Below are 21,571 nucleotides of genomic sequence, written 5' to 3' on the forward strand. Positions count from 1 at the left end.
TTGCTTGAATCCACTAGAATGCAAATATCTGTATTTTAAAATATATATATTGAACCCTTCAGCATGAGGTTCTGGGACAGTCAGCAAATGAAACAACCTGTGATTTATCCATGTCTTGATTAATTTTAATCATAGTTATTTCTTAATTTGGACTTCTCTGACAATTAGGATAAATTTTGCTTCTAATGAAGACACAACTGCTCAGTTAGAATGGGATTATGGTAATTATTAGAGTTGCGAAGAAATTTGTTTCATAAGCTCTTAGAAGGGTTAGTTATCTGACCAAAACAAGATCAATGTGGTTGGTGTTAATTAAAGCAAATAGACTAAGGAATTAAAAAAAAAAAAGTTTAATTCTGAATTTATGAATATCATTAAAAGCTTACATAGCTAGTTCAACTTGTCTGTTGTGCATTGTTGGGGGAAGAAAAGTGTCTGCATTTGTAAGACAAACAGAAATGAGAAGTGACCTTCAACTTTGTAAAGCCTTTATTAAGGAAGCTGTTTTAATGGAATAAATGTGGCTAAGCCTCTGATACGGGCCTTTGGCAAACCACAAATGACTAGCAATTAGGTGTACTGTATGGGGTTAATTAATAAGAGTTAGTTTAAAAATAGGCAGAAAACATATTTGTCCATTACACTGATGATGTAAATTATGATAATGATACAGTGCAGTGCTATTTTTACCTCTCCTAAGAGCTTTATAAACATCAGATATTTCTTGTCTCCATCACTCTCTGCAATAAGAGTATAGCTACTTCTCTTGTACAGGTGATATAAGTGAATGTTTATCATCAAAGAGCAGGTAGAAGTGAAGGCAATAAACTGAGGGCAAGACCAGACATGACCGAAGTGTAAACTTGAGCAAATTGCTCTTCCAGTCAAAATTTATATTTATCACTGCAGAGCTGTTGAACCACTGTGCTTCTCCTGAAGTCTCTGGGATGAAACTGCTGGTGAGTCCTGCAGAGCACAGCTGGGCACAGGTCATGCACCAGCCAGTCCTACTTGTGCCATCTCATAGGCTGTTCTTGCTTTCTTTAGCATTGACCCACAGATTAATCTCTTCTCCATTGCCATGAGTAGATGTGATGGCAGAGGGCCTGGCTAAGTTGTCTCTGTATCAGCAGGGCTTTTGTCTCTGCTGGATGATTTCTCAGCATAGCATTAAAAGCTGAAGGCTCACCCTTTCTCAGACTGCCTGTCAGTACGAGTCAAAACCAACAGCTTTGCCCATCCCCTTTGTCTTTGTTTTAGATGTTTAAGTAAAAAGCCTAAGAAATGGTGTCTACTACAGATAAACTGACAAGTTGGACTTTGAGACGCACCTTCTTTATTTCCCTTGCTGTGTGTCTCAACTGTTCTCCACAGCACTGCAAAAACCTCCCCGGTGAGCAGGAAATCGAGGAGTGTATTTGCCGTTTTCTTTCCCCATTCTATATTTGAGACCGATGATTAGTGGAAGCCATAAAAATTATTTTTTATAAGAGTAATATACCTTATAATTGCCTCAAATGATGTTACTGATAGTTATAAATATCATATTTTCTTCTTGAAACCCTTATGTCTGTAATATTTGAATAATAAATAATGACTATAAGAACAATTGATTAAGTATTAATAAAAATGAGTTAATCTTTGATATGATATATTGTCTGTGTAATTTTATTATGGTGGTATAAATAGTGATCAAGTAAATCTGAGTTCCAGATCAAATCTCAGCCCCATACATATGCAGACAAGGATACATGTGCAAGTACTTGCACACAGCATGTTGAAGACATAAGGTTAGTCTGATAGGCTTTTATCACATATGCAAGTTTCTTGGGGTAGTTAGTGTTTGGCAACTCCAGATAACCTTGGACTCAAGTAAGCTGATGAATGCATGGCTGGTGGGGCTCAGAAGCCTGTGGAGCACAGTGGCCGTTAGTGACACATAAGTTTTCAATTTCTACAAGTGAAATGTGCTTTAATTGTCAGGATTCTTGAAGAAACAGACAGAAAGCCACAGTTAAAGGCAATGTGCACAGTTAAATGCAAACGTTTACTAAGAATGAGATGAACTACAAGAAAATCAGGTCTTCAACTAGTACAAATCTAGGTAGCTTCAGTGACTTCATTGGTTGCTGGCAGCACTGAAAAATCTGGGCCATAAAAAGGATTTTGAAGTTCAATTTGCAGCCAAGCAGACCCTAATGAAATGCTGGCGTGGGTGAGATGGATAGATTGTCTGTTTTCTATCCACCCACCCATCACAATTGCATCAGTGGTATTATAAACAAGTTACTCATTTTTCAGAATTCGAACACACAGTGTAAAAGAGATTATCTAATATACAGTAAGGGAAAAAAAAAAAAAAAAAGAAAAGACAATGGAACAAGCTCTGTTTCCATGTAGACCAGTGTAACTCCATTACACTGCCCGTATTTACACCACTGTAGTTCAGATCAGTGTTCACCTCTTGTCCTGGAGATTGAATTTATCTCCCGCAGCTTTTGTTTCTGTTCACTTCCCAAGCTGCATGCTGTTATGCCTCTTTCTTCTTTTAATAATTTGCTTCTCAATAATACTTTGGAGGCATACCAACTAAAACAAGGGAAAGAAGAGAGAGTACAGAACTCATAACTGCAGCATATTTTCCCTTTCACTTCTGAGATTTTCATGTCATTTGAGCTACCACAAAATGTAACGCAGCCTAATTTTGGTGATAATGATTTCTTTTTAATCAGAGAACTGGGAATTCTTTTAAACAAGATTTCAGTAGTATTTTCACCTGTTATTCATCCTCCTCCTCTTTGCTGAGATAGTTTGTGGCACTTTAACTGCTAACAAGTAAAGGACAAGCGGATTTTTATTTATTTATTTATTTTGAGAGTGATCTTTACTGGCTTGCTGGATTTATTAAATGTTGTTTTCTTCAGTGCTTATGATGGAAGTGAGTCAAAGATCAGAGGAATAACTAATTACTTCAGGTAATATGCAGTGATTCAGCCCTAGGAAACTCTTGCCTCAATGGGAAAAGAGACTATTTTTTTTTCCAGACCATTATTTTTATTGAAATATTTATAATTAATTACATTTTTTAAATCTGTCTCTGATCAGATGTTTGCCTAACTACTGTGAACATGGAGGAAAATGTTCTCAGTCCTGGACCACATTTTACTGCGACTGTAATGATACAGGTTATATGGGAGCTACCTGTCATAACTGTAAGTAAACCCACACATTCATTGTTTTCTACTACAACAGATATGTCAATGTGCACATAAAACAGAGAGGAGCTTAGTGACAGGTCATCTCATATTGTAGGATGTGACATGCCCTGACATGTCTCATGGAAGAGTTCAAGAACTGGTATAGGAAAACTATGGGAACCCATTTGTAAATGTGCTTGTTTCTTGACAAATATTTTGGAGAAAACAAAGCCATATTATTTTAACTGCTTTCCACATTTTTTCTCACATTGTGCATTGATTTGGAGAACTTTACATTCATTCATGTTGCATACACATCACAGATGAGTTGGTCACTAGACATTTAGGCAAATTTATCTAGAATGAGCTGGGTGAATTGAATCTCTGGTTGGGATTGCATGTCAAGCACCAGTAATGAATGTATGAAATAAGAAATACTTGCTCTTCAGTACTATGTCTTCTGTTCGTATCTTGAACCAAATGTGTAGGCCAATAGAAGGTGGATGGACTGTCTTTGTTGCTCGTTATCTGGAAACTCATGTTGCAAAATCAATGTTTTCAGGAGTTTATGGTTTTGAAATTTTGCTGAATTCATTGGGCTGCTGCCTTTTAGCAAGGATACATTATCTGAAACAGTAGCAGTATGTGATGCACGCACATACTGAAATCCACAGCAAGGATTATTAAGGTATTTTTTTTTTAAAAAAGTACCACAGTAGACACACCACACGGGGAATTCTGATTAAAAAAAAAATAGAAAGGGGAGTCTAAAATAAAGCCTGTTCATAAAGCTAACTAAAAGGAAAAATAGTTAGAAAATGAAGGTAAAACTTTATTCTGTCACTGGAGATAAAGTGAGTAACAGTTCCAGGAATACAGCTGTAACCTCTCCAGGTATTTGATGAGCAGTCAGACCGCAGATAGGATGAGGCTGGTGAGAGATGCATTTTTCCCTGGTAAGCTAAAAAGCAGAAGAGAAGAAAAGGTACTTAGTGGTCTGAAGCTGAGAATATTGGCAATGGTACTCAAATTCTAGAGACCCTAATGGTTTGCTAATTAATGATGAAATCATTTGTGGTGTGAAGTCTCTAGTACATGGGAGAGGCAGTTGAGAGATCTATTCATAGATTTGTCTTCCAAGCTGAAGGCACCTGAACACTACATTGTAAATTCAAAACAAGGTAAGTGTTTGGTGCAGAAATCATATTCTACTGTACCAAACTAGAAGAAGGATGTGAAGAAAAATGCCAAGTTTATAATTCAGAAGAGAGGGATTACTGTTTGCCCGGCATTTTTGTCATTCCAAAAGACATCACTCCTCTTCAAATCATCCAGACCTGAGCCAAAGTACGCAGCGATTGAGGCCATAGCAGAATATTTACACCAGCTGATGCTTGGTGCAAAGCTAGATGGCCAAATCAGTTAATGAGAAGAGAAAGGGTCCTTGTGGCAGGAAGAGATCTGTTGACCATTAAAGGTGATTAGGGATGCTAACCTCTAGGCTACACCTGAACTATCATATTAGCTCAGGGCCTAAGGCTCGCTATATCTCTGTCAGCTTGGCATAGCTTGTGTCTGAAGGAGACCATCTCATTGTTGCAGAGGACTGGTTTATGACTAGTTTTCCCCACAGATATTTGCATGGAGTTATTGAAGCCTCCTGCATCTGTGAACTGATGTCTGCTCTCCCTCAGATCCCAAAGGCACACAGAGGTCTGCAGTTATTTAAGGTTCACTGATGTAAAAACTACCCTGATAAGTTTCTCAAGAAGATCTGTGCTAAGACTTGCATCAGATCAAGCTGTGCACACGTGATGTACAGCTATTCAGCTGCTGAGCTTATTTACAACCATATTATCAACAGCTAATTTGATTCCAGCTAGATTGTGCAGCCAGCTGCCCTGTAAACCAAGCAATGCTGATAAACTGTAACATTAGTCTGGAGGAATGCATTCATCTGCTTGAGATGTGTGATGAAACTATTTCAAAGCCGGTGGGCAAATGCGAGCTGTTGATAAGAAACCTACAGAACAAGAGACGTTATCACTTTCAGCTGATAGTGGTTGACATACAAGAGTACCTTGTAGCAGGTGAATGAAAACCTCAGATCTGATCACAGTATAACTTCAGAATATCTTCAATATAGGGGCAGCTCTTCCAATCAGGTAATTCAGTATAGTTCTATCAAAGTAAAACATATAATTTCTTAAGTTTTGAAACATTATCTCTACAGATTTTGATTTTTACTAGAACACTGAGGCTGACAGGCCTAAAATTGAACTAGCACCACTTGGAGAGGCTATTTCTTTTACAAAAAGGCCCTTCAGACTTAAGTCTGTGCAGCAACAGTGGAAAGATTTAGCTGGCAATCTGCTGCAAGTCAAACATAGTGTGACTAGTTTCATCATCAGGTGGATTTTGTTTCTTTCTGAGTTGAATCACTGTGATTTTTGCCTCTCTTTCGTGTGGTGTTTGTAAGAGGTTTGCTTTGTTTTCAAGAAATACTGCATCATGCGTATCTGCAAACCAGAATTAATTGATTTATGTTTTATCAGCTCAGACTGTGAGACCTTACCATTTTAAGAACTGATATCTGAAGATATATTGTCCTTAACTGACTGTCATCATCTCTAAATAGTTGAGCTTGTGCATCAGCATTCTGTGGCTGATGCACAGGCTGTCTTACTGGTTTCTTCTAAACATTCATGGACTTACACTGGATCCTACTGTGAGAAACAGTTTATAATACAGATTATTCCTGTTCCAAAGAGCTTGCCCTTTGGATTCTGAGGTAAGAAAACATTCTGGTGCATGTGATGGAGTGTCAAAAAGTCTTCATCAGCATCATAGGCAGTGGTTTCAGTCTACCAGGTACATAATTATTACTAGGCTTCCTTAGAGGCAAAATGTAATAAGGTGGATTAAAAAGAGGAAGGAATTGAATGCTCACAGGTGTGAAGGAGTGACATGGGAGAAAGCAATAATGTGCTTGTTTGAAAAATATAAGGCTATGACCAGAGAAGTTTGACGTTTTTGATAGGGAAAATGACAGGTAGACTGGTTGGAAATATGCTGTGAAAAGCAAAGATAGTTTTTGTTTGACACAACTAGGGGGAAGTAGACAGTGGCAGGACAGAACAATAAGTTGATAAAAGACACACCTGGAACAATGTTTACATGACCGTGTCAGATAAGTGAGACAAGATTGTGTCTTTCGTGATTTAAAATGGGTGTAGTTGAAATTCAAGATGTGTGGATGAAGAGCAGAAGTGCATATCTCAATATATATATACATATAAAGAATTAGCTGATCTAGACATGGCCTGGATGTAATCTTCCCAGAGGCAATTGGTGTACTGCAAACACCAGGTATCTTCCTGCTCATTCAGAATCCCTTCTGATTCTGAAAGCTTCTGAACAGTTACAGGAGTTATGGCAATCTACATTATCCAGGTGAGGGTCCACCAGCAAAAGGGTATAGGGTCGTGTACATTTAAATAAATATAATGCAGCAGATAAGTTTTACTCTGAAGTTTCCTTTTGTCCTTCTTTTCTTTTCTGAACTTAGCTGTAAATACAAATAAAATAGTGATAAAATTCACTAGTGGTTTCTGGGTGTCAGTAGCTGTAGCAAAATAGATAAAATGTAATGTTTCCTTCTATTTTTCTATTTTAGATAGAAACACCAATGTTAGTAAACAGCTTGGGAAAAAGGCCTAGGTGGGGTTCAGCTCAATTTTTGTTGGGTATTGTGACATATATTCTAAGGTAATGGTCTCTGTTTAACAGAATGGCCTTTATTTAACAGAGGGAGTGAGCTACTTTCAGAATTTGACTAATGAGACTGTAAAATAAGGTGTCTGTGGAATGGACCACTTCTGAAATATGTCAGTTCGCCTGTTTCTGCAGAGGGGGACTGTCTTAGGTTAGATGTGCAATAGGCAATTGAACCTAGGTCAGAATTATAGATGTATATGTACAGAGACAAAGAAACAGAGAGGAATTGTAGGTATATAGATATATTTTTAATTGAGAGGTCATAGTTGAAAACCTGAACAGTCATCTCTCTCATGCTATTAATTCTGCTTGTAATTATCCTGTGACAGAGAAAGCAGTAACAAGTGTAAAATAGCCCTGAGATACAGACTGTTATAACTTTATTGCAAGTTAATGATTGGTAATCTCCTCTTTGTGTGAGCTATGTTACTCCCTTAGAAAGCCTCATCTTCCCCCTCTGCATTTCTGTTATTTTATGTATGACAGTTTTCAGATGGCCTTTAGTCTTAGGTGTATTTTTTTATTCCAAAGAATGCTGAACATTGAAATAAAGGATGATGAGACATATAAAATAATGATTTTATTCTTCATGTTCTGGGGATAACAACATGTCCCAAAGCTTTGCAAGGTGATAATTAACAGAATGTAATTTAATTCTGGATATTTGCTTTGGTGTGTGATCTATCTTGTGCATACAGGCATGTGTCTTATTGGCCAAGGTAATTGCTGGAGGCAAGAGCCATCCAATAATGGAAATGTCATAAAGTCATTGATATGACATAAACTTAACATAACTTGAGGCTTTGAAAATGTATTTTTTCATACTAATATGCTTACTGCATATATAATTTTTGATCTGAAGAGCTTAATATGGCTTCAGCGAGATTGTTATCGGTACTGGAGTTGCATCTTAAAGAGCAAGCCATGGATGGTAATTCTCTTGTGTTCCAAAGTAGGGATGCATTTACACAGTTCACTGGCTGGGCAAATGTAGTTCAGAGAGTTTCAGTATGCCAGATGTCTAGTAGTAAATCTAGTCATGTAATTTATATGTCCTGAGTAGCCAATTTTCCATTGAAATAGACTTTTCCATGTGTATTTAAAAACTTTTGTGTTCTTTGACTAAACAAAACATGTTTAAAATTCATATCAAGCCTTCAGTACTGTACTTGGTGTTCCTGCATATTTCTGTTCACACCATGCTTCTGGCATATGAATTTTCATTGTTTATTTTGTAATAAGTTACTGTCTTATTATTGCTTTCCCTTCAGTTTGTGTATCTGTAAATTGTACATTTGCATTTCTCAGTGGTGTTTGTTTAAACAAAAGTTTTCCCTTTGCTTGACATTTTCTTGTAAATAATGCAGAGACTAATCCACTTTGGGATGTGACTGCAGACCAGAGTGTATAGGGGGTTCTCAGGTACTCAGTACCCTTTGAAGCCTGCCTTTGTTAGGTGTGACCTGACATGACCACAGGAATGCCAGTACTTTAAGAGTAAGGCTGAAATACTATGCTTGATGTCCTTTAAGTCTATAATTTCTCCTTGCCCCCCAACCTTGTTCTTAACAGCGAAGGGTTCCCTGGCACTCTTACCCCAGCAAGATGTGGAGATTATCCTGAATCAGCCATGGGCTGCTGGGCATGAGGGACTGACACAGCAATCTTCAAACCTCAGTGGGAAAGTGACAGTGGGATGGGCTGACACGACCTTTCCTACACAGGGCTAGGGACAGCCTTAGCTTGAATTGTAGGAAATGGTATAATCCCATGTATAATGGGAGGATCCATTCCCAACATGCGTTTAAGTGACATTGGGGTAAAAGTCATTTTAAAGCTATCTGTGAAAATAACACATTATTTATCAGATGAGTAAATACATATTTTAAAAAGGGAAAATAAGCCATCTGTCATGCAGGCACATCAGAGTGGAGAGTGCATTAGTCTGTCAACAGCAGAGCTGTCAAAATCCAGTTTCTGAGAGTACAGATTTCATTTTCTGGCATTTAACTAGCCAATTGTATTATAAGGGTGAGAATGACAACCATTCCCATAGTTCATTGCTTGTACTAATCCCTCTACTGTTGAAATGAGAAGAGAAGAAGAAACCTCTCATTGCATATTGCTTGATTTGTTATTTAGAAAAATCCTGGATTGAATACTCATTACTCTGAGTCTGTAAGAGCAAATCTGTCAGGCCAGACGTATGCAAGTAGAGGGTGAAATAGGCATCTCCAATCTGTGTCCCAGGAGCTCTGAGAGTTTTGATGAGAATGCTTAATTTGGTCTGTGGTGAGCATTTATGCATATCAACTTGTCCAAGGTGCATGGCAGGTTGCTGATCCAAACAGGATCCCCAGGTCTTACTGGCCTTTCTGTTCTAACCATTAAATAATATTTTACCTCAGAATACAATAATAATATTATTATTATAAGGTTTATTTTTACTTTTTGCATCTAAGGATACAAAGAATTGCGAAGGAATGAAGTCCCAGATGATCCGGCTGTTCTGCCTACGATATTTCATGATTGTGCAACTGTTAGGTGTGGTAAAAACAACATACATTTCTGCAGTGTTCTGTCTGGGGATTGGACAGTGTCAGTACATCCCAATAATATCAAGAATTAAAGCTCTTTTGGCATCTTTAATGTATTTAATTTATTATATCACCATAAAATGCCGTCATCTGAGTAATTGATGTAAATTGAGTAAAAAAAGCTACTTTTATTAGATTAAGAGAATCCAGCCTAGAAAGAGCAATATCACAGGACTCATTTTGGTAATCATATCTTGTACAGCCAAAATTCTGAATCTCCACCACAGAGTATTTGCAGTGAACTGTGTATCATCAATTTCCAAAGTAATTAGAAATATAGTAAGAAATAAATGTTGAGAATTTTAAGGTTTGGTTTTAGTTGATTTGTTTTTTGGAGGAAGATCATGTTGATGTCCATTGCATTTGAAAGTGACAAAATCCTCAGATTTAAATTAAATTTTTTGTTGCTTTTTTTTTTTCTTTTTCATGATTTGGAGTTCACAATCTTAGTTTTATCTATACAAATAATATACTGCTGGGTGGAGGAGAGAGGTTTACCTTGCCTGGTCTCCCAGGAGTAAAAGTGAAGTCCAGGTATCACTTTAACTTTTGCATCAAGTCCAACACCCAGGGGGTGAGTTGTAATTGGTGAGTAACAAGTTCATTCTTTCATTGAAGAGAGGAGGCTTTAAATATTTTGTTCCATGAGGATTATTTGCAGAAGTTCAAGTCTTTGCACAAGAAGCAGTCATCTTTTTCACCAAGAGAGAATCAGGGGGTGGAAAATAAAAGTAGTCTGAGAGAGGGTTTTATAAGTTAGAAACATGGGGGCAGAAGAAACAAAGCTGTTAAGTACTAAGGAAGGCCAGCGGAAGAGTTACCTGAAGGGAGCTCAGCAATGCATCAGTAAATGTGTGTTTAGTGAAACCTAATCTGACTGCAGATGAACTGATAAGGGCAAAAGAAAGACTGGGAGAAAGTGTCAATACAAACATGAGTTGTCAGTAAAAAACTGAATAAAAACATGTTTTATTGGAAACAATTGAAGTTTGACCTTGCAAATGTTTGTGCTTAGCCACATGCTGTCATTTCATCACGGTGGGGATACAATCTCTTCTGGTTTAAGGACTGTAATTAAAACAGCTGGATTACCAGGTTCCAGATACTTCAGAGATATGAACAGAGATGAAATTGCTTATATTTAAAACCAGTAAGGCTCTTGCAGCATATTGATCATACTTGCAGGGGGACAGTATGGGTTTGCATGTGTTGCTAGCAGCTCTTTCAGCTGTGCGTAATGCAACTTCGTGAAACAAATTTGCCTCTGCTGCCTGCAGGAACTCAATTGCAGTACTGTTGCTGCATGGCAGTGCATCTCATTCCCAAAAGGGCCTGAGGAAATGCAGCAGGAACTGAAAGTCACAGGTTGTGTTGGGGCTCAGTGAAGCAAATATCTTTGGAAAACTATCATTTTATTTTCAGTGGTTGATGTAAGTTAAAAGTGGTCAAAAAAAAAAAAAGATGGTTAGAGAAGGAAAAGTGGTCTTGCTCCTTTGGAAAAAATAGTAACTTACAGGTTTCAATTTTGAAAAAAAAACTTTTCAAAAACTGCTTGGTTAAACATTTTAATGAGAAAATGAGCTTTCAGTGAGCAGCCTATAAATAATGTTATTTTAGGTTATTTTAGTCCCATTTTAGTGAACATTTTAAAATGTGAAAACAAACTTGAAGGTGTGAAAGTAAACACTATTAAAAATTCTTCACAAAAGGAATAACTTTTTTAGTTTAAAAATAATGCCTGAAAATTATTGACAAGTTCTACTCAGAATGAACTCTGAGATCTCCTTTATTTAAAAAAAAAAAAAAAGTGTAATTACTGCAAATGTTGTTTGACATTAAAATGTGTGCCTTTGTCAGCAGTTTCATAATTACAATTGTTGCTTGCTTTTTGAAAGTTAGGCCCTATTACATTCATAAATAGTTGGTGACTCCTTAATGATTTCCTGCTGTTCCCAAAACAACTGTATCTCCATCTACTTCAAAGAAGTTTGGCACAAAGTGGAACATAAATCTGAAGGCAATTTTCAAAGTTAAGGCTCTGGGGTCTTAACAGTCACAGCTGACTGTTTTTTGTTTGTTTGTTTTTTACTTTTGTATGGCATTCCTGATTGCGTAAAGTGACGAATGACTACAAAGAGATGGGGTCTTCCATTGAACCATAAGACAGCTTCAAGTTGTTGTCACTGGGGTAATAAGGCCTTTTTCAGCAAATGGAACTGCGTGACTTCACTCTGAAACCTGCAATCAGCTCGGCCTGCAAAAACGATGAGCAGAGCTTGGAATGGATGGTGCACATGAAATGCCTGTGGGGGGATCTGCTGGTGACTAAAAAACAAATATCATTTTCTCCTTGATGCACTGTATAGCATAAAATAGAAAGAAAGAAAGGAGAGAGAGAACTGAAAGCAATGACCCATCCAGTCTAGAAGTGTGTAGTACCAATTGCTTAAAATACAGGCGTATGAAACTTTCAGTGTGCAACTACAAAATAAACTGTCCAGCAAAACATCTATTCTCTAAGTCGTGATAGTTAGAATATGCTTTATGTGCTAGAGCTTGGGGCTTATAGATTTTTCCCACTTCTTCTGCTACTCCCTAATACCTACTGCTGGAATTGTCATAACTGAAAGGAGAACACCAGACAGACATAACCGTAGCTTCACCAAAGCATACAAAGCTTGTGTGTCCTTTCAGATTTATGCCACTTGAGCACCTTTAGCCTGAATTCTTGCTCTATTCAGCTTTTTTTTTGTTTCCAAATATACAGTGACAAAGGGGCTGTCTACATCATCTCTGTTTGTATCTGTCCATGTTATTAATGGTTGAATCTTCACATCTTTCCTTATCAATTTGGATAAAAGTGTATCCAGGCTCCAGCCAAAATGACAGTCAAGAAGTAGCAAAAACACTTAAGAGGAAAAAGTTTGTGATGAAGAATGAGCTTCTAGATGTGCCAGTTCAAAGCCAACATATTAATTTTATGTCTCTGCACCATCGCTTGCTTTCAAAAATACTTAGCAAACAATTCAGGGGAAGCAATTGACATAATCCGTAACAAGAAAAGATAAAGTGTCCTGTAATGATGATGACAGCAAATTCACTAAATGAGCTGGAGTTCGAGAACTTTGCAAATTGATCAAACTATGATTCCTTGGTTGCTTACTTAATCACCTGTTACAGTTTCTCTCCTGACCCTCCATAGTCCAGTTACTTTCGTCAGCGCTTTGGCAACTGAGGGACTCCCTGTTTGCTCCTCCAGTTGTGAATACTGGAATAAAAGGTTCTGGCTTGGAGATTTAATTTTATTTGTATTTGGTTTGTATTCTTGACCATCTTTCAGAGTGGGAATTTACAGATCTCATAGGCTCCTATAGTTCTCTTTACATCAGGTTAATGACTCTGAGGAAGAAGCTTTCTTTATCCTGGTTATGATAGGACAGGTATTAATTAAAGCACTATCTTACCAGGTGCTGAGTACCTTAAGCATCTCCTTAACTCTGGGAAGGGTAATGCTGTGCATATTTAGCACTTAGAGGTGTTCTGCCAGCAAAAGATCTCTGGTCAGGATAGAGGTGTACAGGGCAAAAACATATTTCAGCTGGTGATACAAGCGTCTGATTCATTTAGTGACAATCTTATTTTATAGGGTGGTGATAGAAATACCCTAGAATGGTGGTTCTATTTTGTTGGCAAGAGTGAACTCCAAATATTATTAAAATGTGAGTGATCATCTCTCGCAGAGCTTTTTTCAGAATGAGAAAGACAAGACAATAGTCAAACAAGTCTACTTCAGGCTGGCCATTTAAGTCTTTCTGAAACTTGTTTCATCAGGTAAACTTCTTTTAGGGAAACTGGGGAATGGAGGTATGCTAGTTTGTGCAAGCACAACGATGGGAAAGGGGAATTACTCCTGCTGGTGCAGAACAATAGCTGCCTCCTGCAGGAGAGGGTTGGACTGCAATTAAAAAGTGGTGAGAAAGTGCTCTGTCTACGTACAGTATGCAGATCTCCTTGTGATTCTTCTGGATGAAAGGCACTGGGAACTTTGCAGTTGTATTTATGACCTTGACTCAGCAAATACTGTGCTATATCAAATTTAACTGTACTGCTCTGATGCCTGAAGAATTGAGGGGGCTTGGGAAAAGATATGCAATGGCTAACAAATGGGATATTCACAAGTTCCCCTGGGTATCTCCCAGTCTGTGTAAGTCCTGTATTTGCTGTATAATGGTGTATGAATGTGCAAATAGTGGTTAAAATGTGCTCATAAAATTAAGGGCTAAGAAAAGTGATAGATTTGACCTTGCAACAGCCAAAGATAATGCCCAAATATGCTGTGTGCTTTTCTGCTGGTAGCACTCAAAAGCTTAGTGAAAGAGCATGGGTTATTCTCTTTGCTTGCATTTCCACTACAGTGTCATCTAAATAACTCTGTCTTACAGGAAGAAAAAAGGAAGTCCTGATCTATCTGCTAAGTCAGTTTGTGATTTTTATTGTATTTGTTAACAACTAGTTGAACAATCATAATCTGTTACGGATAATAGCCTCGTCAGTATAATCAGGTAGCTGTTTAAATTGGGGAAACAATCAGTCCTCCTGCAGTGGGATTTAAGGTCACTCCTGTTCAAGATCCAGGATCATACCAATGACTTTCTGATACCTCATAACTCCCCTCTGTGAAGGGGTTTCCTTCTCTGCCCCGTGTGAAGTGACAGTTACAGTATCTTACCTGAAAATATGACTCAAATACAAGGAATTGCACTGACCTGTGGAAAATTTTCCTTCACTTACTGCTGTTACCAACCTGCTGTGCTTGTTTATTAATCACATGGATTTTCTTAGGCACTAATCCTCCAAAAGAAGAATATTGATAAGCAGAGAGGAAGAGTTGGTTGTATAAAAATAGCTCTAAAGCATAAAGACGTCACCCAGGATGGAGACCATATCTGAGCTTGAGCTTTTCTGCTAGGGGATAATGGCTTATTTTCATTTGGAATAGTAGACAGTGATAAAGGGAAGCTAGGGACTGACAGAAATGTGTCTTCTATGTTGATGAGACTTAAACATTTGCCCAGGCAGTAAATCATGTATATTTGTATGTATATCTTTGAAATATCATTACATGGATGTTCACATGTATCACTCCCCTAACTGTATGGGGGCATGTTTGAAAGTTCATATCTGTTTCCTTAAGTATTTACATAGTTTAATCCAAAATAAGACCTATACCCATGTTTTTAAAGCCAGCATATACTTAAATTCAATAAACTAGTAAAATACATGCCTAATTTTGAGCATGTGCTGAGGACCAAATGCAGGAAACTCTATCACATTAGTCAGGAGTGAACCAAAAGTTTATGTTACGATAGTGAATAAAGCAGTGTTCTTATGTGTAATATATTTTCTGCTTGTTTATATGATACAATTTCTCTGTATCTCTTTTTAAGCTATCTACGAACAATCATGTGAGGCTTACCGACATCAAGGGAGGACGTCAGGTTTCTTCTACATCGATTCTGATGGAAGTGGACCACTTGGACCACTTCAGGTTTTTTGCAATATAACAGGTAATGACCTAACTCTATCATTGGTGCTTGATATTGGCTATAATGCTATTAACGTGTTTATTGTTGCATTTACTAAGAAGACACCAGAAACGTGGTTCTTTCAGTAATGGGGAAAAGCAGAGCATTGGTAGTAACTGAGGTTTGACTCTGAAGCGTTACCTTAAATAGGATCCAAGTAAAAGTGATTTCTAAACCTTAAGCTTAAAGAGATCACTTTGTAGAGATCACTTTGTCATGTTGCTAAATGGTATTAATTAACAACGTTATTTGCACTGGTAAAGGACATTGCTGATATGTTTTTTCATAATATCATAACTTAATGAGATGACTATTTTTTACTGAAGATTTGGAAACTTAGAATTCAATCTTTTTCATTACTGAATAACTTCTCTGCTTTACTAGAACACTAGAGGTGGGATTCAAATCAAATGCTGCAGAAATAGATCCGTTACACAGGATTACACATTTGCTTTCCAGATTAGGGTATCGGTTCAGCTGAAAGCAGAGGGCCAGATCTTAAAATAAAACTGTGCATCTGTAAAAGAGATGATAGAGACAAGACCTTTAATCAGTACAAAAATAAACAGGTTGTCTTTACACAAAAGAAAGATGTTATTTCTCATTGTAACATGAGATTATTGTCAGGATACTGCAGGGAAGGAGCTGCCCGTGACCTCTCCTGACATTCAGCTGGCTCTACGTGTCTCAAAACAGGATGTTCACAGCCACAAAAAGCAGAACCTTATTCACAATTAGGCCAAGAAGGTCGTTGCCTAATAAACTGGGAATGAGTACTATGTTCCGTACACTGAGCTGGCTGTTAACCCTCCCATTCTAAGTAGTAGTACTTTCCTTCTTACAAGTGTGTGGCCTTTAATGCTCCAGATAATGCCTTCATCTATCTGGGTACACATGTAGATGAGATGCTCTGAGGGGGAGGGTCACCACAGAGACACGTAGAAGAGCAAGAGCCTGGAAGGGTGACCTAGTGGTTGAGGTCCCTCAAACTTACAGTTCTGTACTTCTAAAATAAAAGTTTTTAAAATGAGAATTCCCATCTAGCAAATTCTCCTCCTTAATAAGCTAGCTCTGTTTTGTTTATAGGGTTGTCATGCAAAGATATGAGGAAAGATTACAATACAGTCCATATTTGGAGTTGGAAATATGGTCGAACCTCCGTTCTGCTTTTTGTTTTTGAAATGTAGAGGAAATTTCCTCCGTTGTCTCATGTTTGATTTTTTTGTTTTTGTTTTGTATGGGTGAAATAAAATTTTATTACCCTTTCTAAAGTGCTAACTCTGGCAGAGCTACTTTGCCACATATCACCTCCAAGCTTAGTCCAGAAAACAAAGGACTCAGGATATTCATATTTTCTCCTTAATCTCCTTGTACTTAAAGTGCCTCAAATTAAATTTTCATTTTGATTTAATTGGGCAATCATTATGTTAATTAAATGCACACCAGTTCATTATTAAGCATGTTTTTTATTCAAGTGTAACAAATATTTAATAAAATGTCTCCTTCACTGTTGCTGAATTTAGTAAGAACTGAAACAGTTTCACCTTTCTGTCTGAATATCCTTCCTTGATCTTCAGTATGGGAAATGTGCTCATTTTTATTATTTATTGTATAAATATGTGTGATCAAAACATTGTCAGTGCTTTTTATCTCTGCTCAAGAAGTAGAATTTTTGACAAACTCCTTGCAGAAAGTGTCTGCTTTCCTCAAATAAATTTTATTTGGCAGAAATCCAGAAAGCAGATTTTCTCTCTGTCTGTAATGAACTTGCTGACATTCTTATTTTATTTTGGTTACGAGAAAACTGGAGGTGGGGAAAACTGACAAAACCTGCTAGCCTGGAAAACTTTTCTTTTTTGCATTTCTTCTTTCCCCCAGATGTCTCATTTGAGGAAGGGGAAGGTCATTTGTCAAAGGCATCTCTGTTCTTCCTATTGTGTGAAGGAGGACTGAGGCACAGAGAGAAATTATTATTTTGTAATTATCAGGAGAGTTTGATGTACAATTGGGTTATGTTGCCCAGAGAAGTTGTGGATTCCCAATCCCTGGAGGCGTTCAATTCCAGGTTGGATGGGGCTCTGGGCAATCTGATCCAGTGGGTGACATCCCTTCCCATGGCAGGGGATTGGAACGAGATGGTATTTCAGGTCCCTCCACCCTGAGACATTCTATGTTTCTGTATCATCTAAATATGATTTGGGTGCCTTAATCACAAGAGCTTCTTCTTAATGTTCTTTGGGAACGTATTATTATGCTTATAATAATTGGATCTTTACAGTAATAAATTAAGTGCAAAGTATTTGGGAAAAATAACTTTTAATTTATGTGCACAGGAATAGATTCTGAATTTTGCTGTTACTCTCAGGTTATGCTTCTGCGCAGTTTTTCAGAAAGAATCAATATTCAAGGAAAGTTTAAAACAAACAAAAAAAACTTCTATGTTGTTATATTATGGAAGGAATAGAGCAAAAACAGACAACATTGTCCAGTGAAATAAATGCATACCACACCTACTGTAAATGGAAACATGTAGATGGTCAAGAAGTATGGATGGCTTCCATGTGTGGACATACTAAATGGATTGATGAGATGATGAAGGGAACTGTTGCAGGAAAGCATGGAGATCATACGTGGCAGAGAGAAATCAAAAAGGCAATAATTTTTTTCTCTTAATATGGGAGCTGAGGGACTGTTAAGTTATCGGGTAGCAGGATTCCAGTAGTTATTTTTGGTTTTGTTTTTCTTGTTGCAATGAATAATTCAGTTTGAAACTTATTATCACAGGACGCCATGGAGTCCAGTGTATCAACAGAGCGGAAAAAAACAGGCTGGAAAATAAAAAGACTCTTGTCTGATAGATTCAGAAGGGGCTATTAAATGCGGAAGTTTAATTGCACTCCCATCTCAGGCAGCTGTGAGGCAAAGCTCACTGGGAATGAATTTCAGAAAAACCTTTTGCCTTTCCTCGCTTCCCTGAGTATCTGTTCTCCTTTGAGGTAGAGGCTGGCTCCTGGGTTAAATGAAGCTTTGGTTTTGCTCAGGCTGGCAGATCTTCTTTTCATATGCAGTTGAAGAAGAGGTAATCTCTTTGTGCCCAAAATGTGTTTAGGCTGAAGAATTTAGAGGTGGAAGGGAAAATCTGGGGAAATGACTCATTTAGTGCTTTTTAAAGTAGAGGTGCAATGAGCTAATGACTTGTGGGAATTGCAGTGCCTTGCATTTGTGAAAGATGAATTCAAAAAAGGAGTCAGATTATCAGAAATGAGCAGCATCATTGCATCTAGAGAAGTGTTGTTCCTTAATGTTCACTTACATTTGGTTAAAGTTGTTTCTAATTTTTATCTGATTAATTGAACAGGTTAATGTTCAATTGCCTTGCCAGTTATTAACCAGGTCAGATTAACACCTTCTTTCTCACATATTGGTGTCTGGTCATAGGCATCCGATATGTGATGTGGATATGGGAAGTATCAACATTAGGAGTTAATTTATTATGTCTATGGTCCCAGTGATTTCTGTGTTGTCTGTCAACTTTAACAGCCTACTCTTGAATAAAAATTCTGAAGAAAGCACAGAATTATAAGTTTGTGTGTTGAGAGGGAACTGGACAATAAGACACAGACAAGGAGAGAGAAATAAGGGAAAGGAAATTTTTGCAGGGAGAAAAAGCAGCCTGGTAAGAAATTTAACAGTAGAGTGTCACAAGATATCTGCTGATACCAGAGTGGAGAAATATATTTATTCATTGTCTGGAGAAGTAGCTGAAAAAGCAAAGTGACAAACATTGTAGATGACATGCTATTATTTAAATTGGTCAAGAATAGGAAAGAGTATGTGAAGCACTTCAGAAGGATCTTGTCTTGAAGGCTGTTTATTTCAAGTAAAAGTAAAATATCTTGTTGAAATAGGAGGTAGTCAGGAGTGCTAATGTAACTAATTAAAGGCATAGAAAGATATCTGTACAAAGAGAGGCTAAAAGTAAATAATCCATGGCTATTTAGATTAGGAAAACCCAAAGTGAATGAACATCATTGACAGAAGTGATGTTCATTAGCATTTTCTTACAATAGGAATAAAGGGACGGTTCAATGACAATGAAAGACGACAAACTCAAAACTGGGTTAAAAAAAAAAAAAAGACAGCCCCTTATTAACATAATGTTTTCTTCAACCTATATTCTCATTACACCCAAAACAAAGTCACTTTTCACAGGGAAATTAATCAATTATAATAAACAAAAAGGAATCCACATCAGAAATGCATGTTTGGGTTTATGCACCCAAACCATGAGCATATGTAGGTGGATGATATAAAAAACAATATGTTTGTGTGGATCCACGCAGGGATTATTAATTATGTTCATTACTGGGGGAACATAGCTAGTGTGGTTCCAGGGCCATCTGCATGGGAATGTGAACTAGCTCTGGCATTAGCTGGGTTCTCCAGTCATCCATGCATGGTCCTTTAGACATTTTTTTGGAGTAAGGTACATAGAGGATGTATCCTGTCATGTTTTGGGATAATAAGCAACCACCAAGGCTGGGAAATATATTTTTTTTTTCCTGTAGGCTGATTGTTTGATAATTAGCCCAAACAAATTCTCACTTCCTACTGAAGTGGCTGATAACAGTTGATAGAAGAAAATGGCTAATGGACCATCTCAACCGCTCTTCTGCAAGTCTCTATTGTTGTGAGGCTCATTCTTTTTCTCTCGTTGCTTAGAAATCTATTGATGTCCTCATCTTTGTGGAGTCTCCTCATCTCCTCTGGTATAAATTTTACTCTTGATGTTTGAAAGATTTGCTTACAATACAGAGTCATTTTGTTGCTGTATTTCTTTACTGATGCTGTTTTACCATAGGAAGACCCTGGACTATCAAATCAATAGTGCTTAGAAATTACTGCGATAAGATCAATGCTTAATTTTATCTTGGCCAGATATTTGTCCAGTCTTCATATGGCTTTTTTTTTTTCCCTCCAGAGGTGCCGATTTGGGAGAGATTAGTCCTTATTCCAGCTCTTGCTGCTAGTCCAAGATCTGTTTTTTGAAACTGCCATAATGAAAAAACAAACAAAATTAATGAACAAAAAATCTTTTCTTGTTTTACATACTCCTCTCAAAATGCAATTATTGCCTATTTTTCTCATGCAAGAAAAGTAAAACACTATTTTTTCTGTCTCAGAATACTATTGGCAAGCTGTTCTTAAATCTTGGATATATAGTATAGGATTCTAAAAATACATAAAAGAGATTACCAGAGTTATACTTGCAATTCTTTATAAAATTGCCTCTAGCCGTTTTTTCTTTTTCTTTCATTCAGCTAACAATGATCAAGGTTTTGTTCTTCTGTGTAGTACATATTCCATGGTATGTAAACAAACAGGGCTGAATTCAGGAAGATGCAAGATATGCTTATAGCTGAAGTGCCTAAATACTTTAGGTGTCTCAATAGTCCCACTTATAGTAGGATATTTGATCAGCTATTTGAGGAAAATATTGTAGAAGTTCCGCTTTACTGTGAACAAGCAACAGACTGGAGTAAGAATGCAAAGGTGAGCTGGCCAGACATCAATCTTTGCTGCAGGGATCCTTGTTGATGCTCCCAATGTAATTATGGGACTGATGGCATTACCGTTCCTGGCATCCCCCCTTTGCACACAGAAATCTCAGATCATCTGCATATAAATTATTAATCTATTTTTCCATAATAAATCATTATCTCTTTCTACTTTTTATAACAATTACACTGGTACAAAAATCACTCTAAATTTCCAGTTAAAAGGAGGGCTAACACCAGTTAGGCTCAAGCAATAACAGAGAAGAGGAGAAGGTCATGCCCTTAATTCTGGTTTTATTACCTGCAACTATGTAACTGTGGGCTGAGAACTTCAGTGGTGAAACTCCCTTAGGTTGTCAAAAATGAGTCAGATACAGATTTGAAGTTGTGCAGGAAGTTTTTAGAGCGTTTTGTTTATTTGTTTTGGTTTATTGGTTGCTTCCTTTGCATTCTTATTTGTTTGTTTATGAATGTACCTTGCAGCTTACTGTCTATAATTATGATTGACTTCATCAGTGGGGGAAGACGATGAATGGGAATCCTTTACAAATTATTTACTACTCCTTAGATTAAAGACAGGTTTTTTTTAACAGTTTATCCCCTCAAACACTGCAGGTCTTTTGGCACAACGTAGCTGTGACAATTTATACATTTGCTTCGAATTTTCATTAAGTATTCCAGAACTTCATAAAAGGAAATAAACATTTAATGTTTATATTATGTCAAAGGCATTGTGCTGTCAACAGCTGTCTTGCTGTTTTCAGCAAGCGCTGTGTTTCTGATGAGCTTTACATCAGATGTCCCACAGGCCTTCTTCACCCTCACACATGTAGAAGGCCCCCCAAGGAAATTTTATT

At 37.3% G+C, this 21,571-nt stretch overlaps 1 protein-coding gene across 8 annotated transcripts in view; it reads left to right on the plus strand.

The window, feature by feature from the left end:
- Positions 1-21,571, plus strand: part of CNTNAP5 (contactin associated protein family member 5) — a 289,841-nt gene that overhangs the window by 174,171 nt on the left and 94,099 nt on the right. For all 8 annotated transcript variants that reach the window (XM_080600797.1, XM_080600798.1, XM_080600801.1 and 5 more), the window contains 2 exons: positions 3,106-3,212; positions 15,019-15,138. In XM_080600797.1, coding sequence (XP_080456923.1) covers positions 3,106-3,212; positions 15,019-15,138 — 227 coding nt within the window. The remainder of the gene's footprint in view (positions 1-3,105; positions 3,213-15,018; positions 15,139-21,571) is intronic.

Source organism: Anser brachyrhynchus (assembly GCF_964034855.1).
Source record: "Anser brachyrhynchus genome assembly, chromosome: 7".
Taxonomy (NCBI): Eukaryota; Metazoa; Chordata; class Aves; order Anseriformes; family Anatidae; genus Anser; species Anser brachyrhynchus.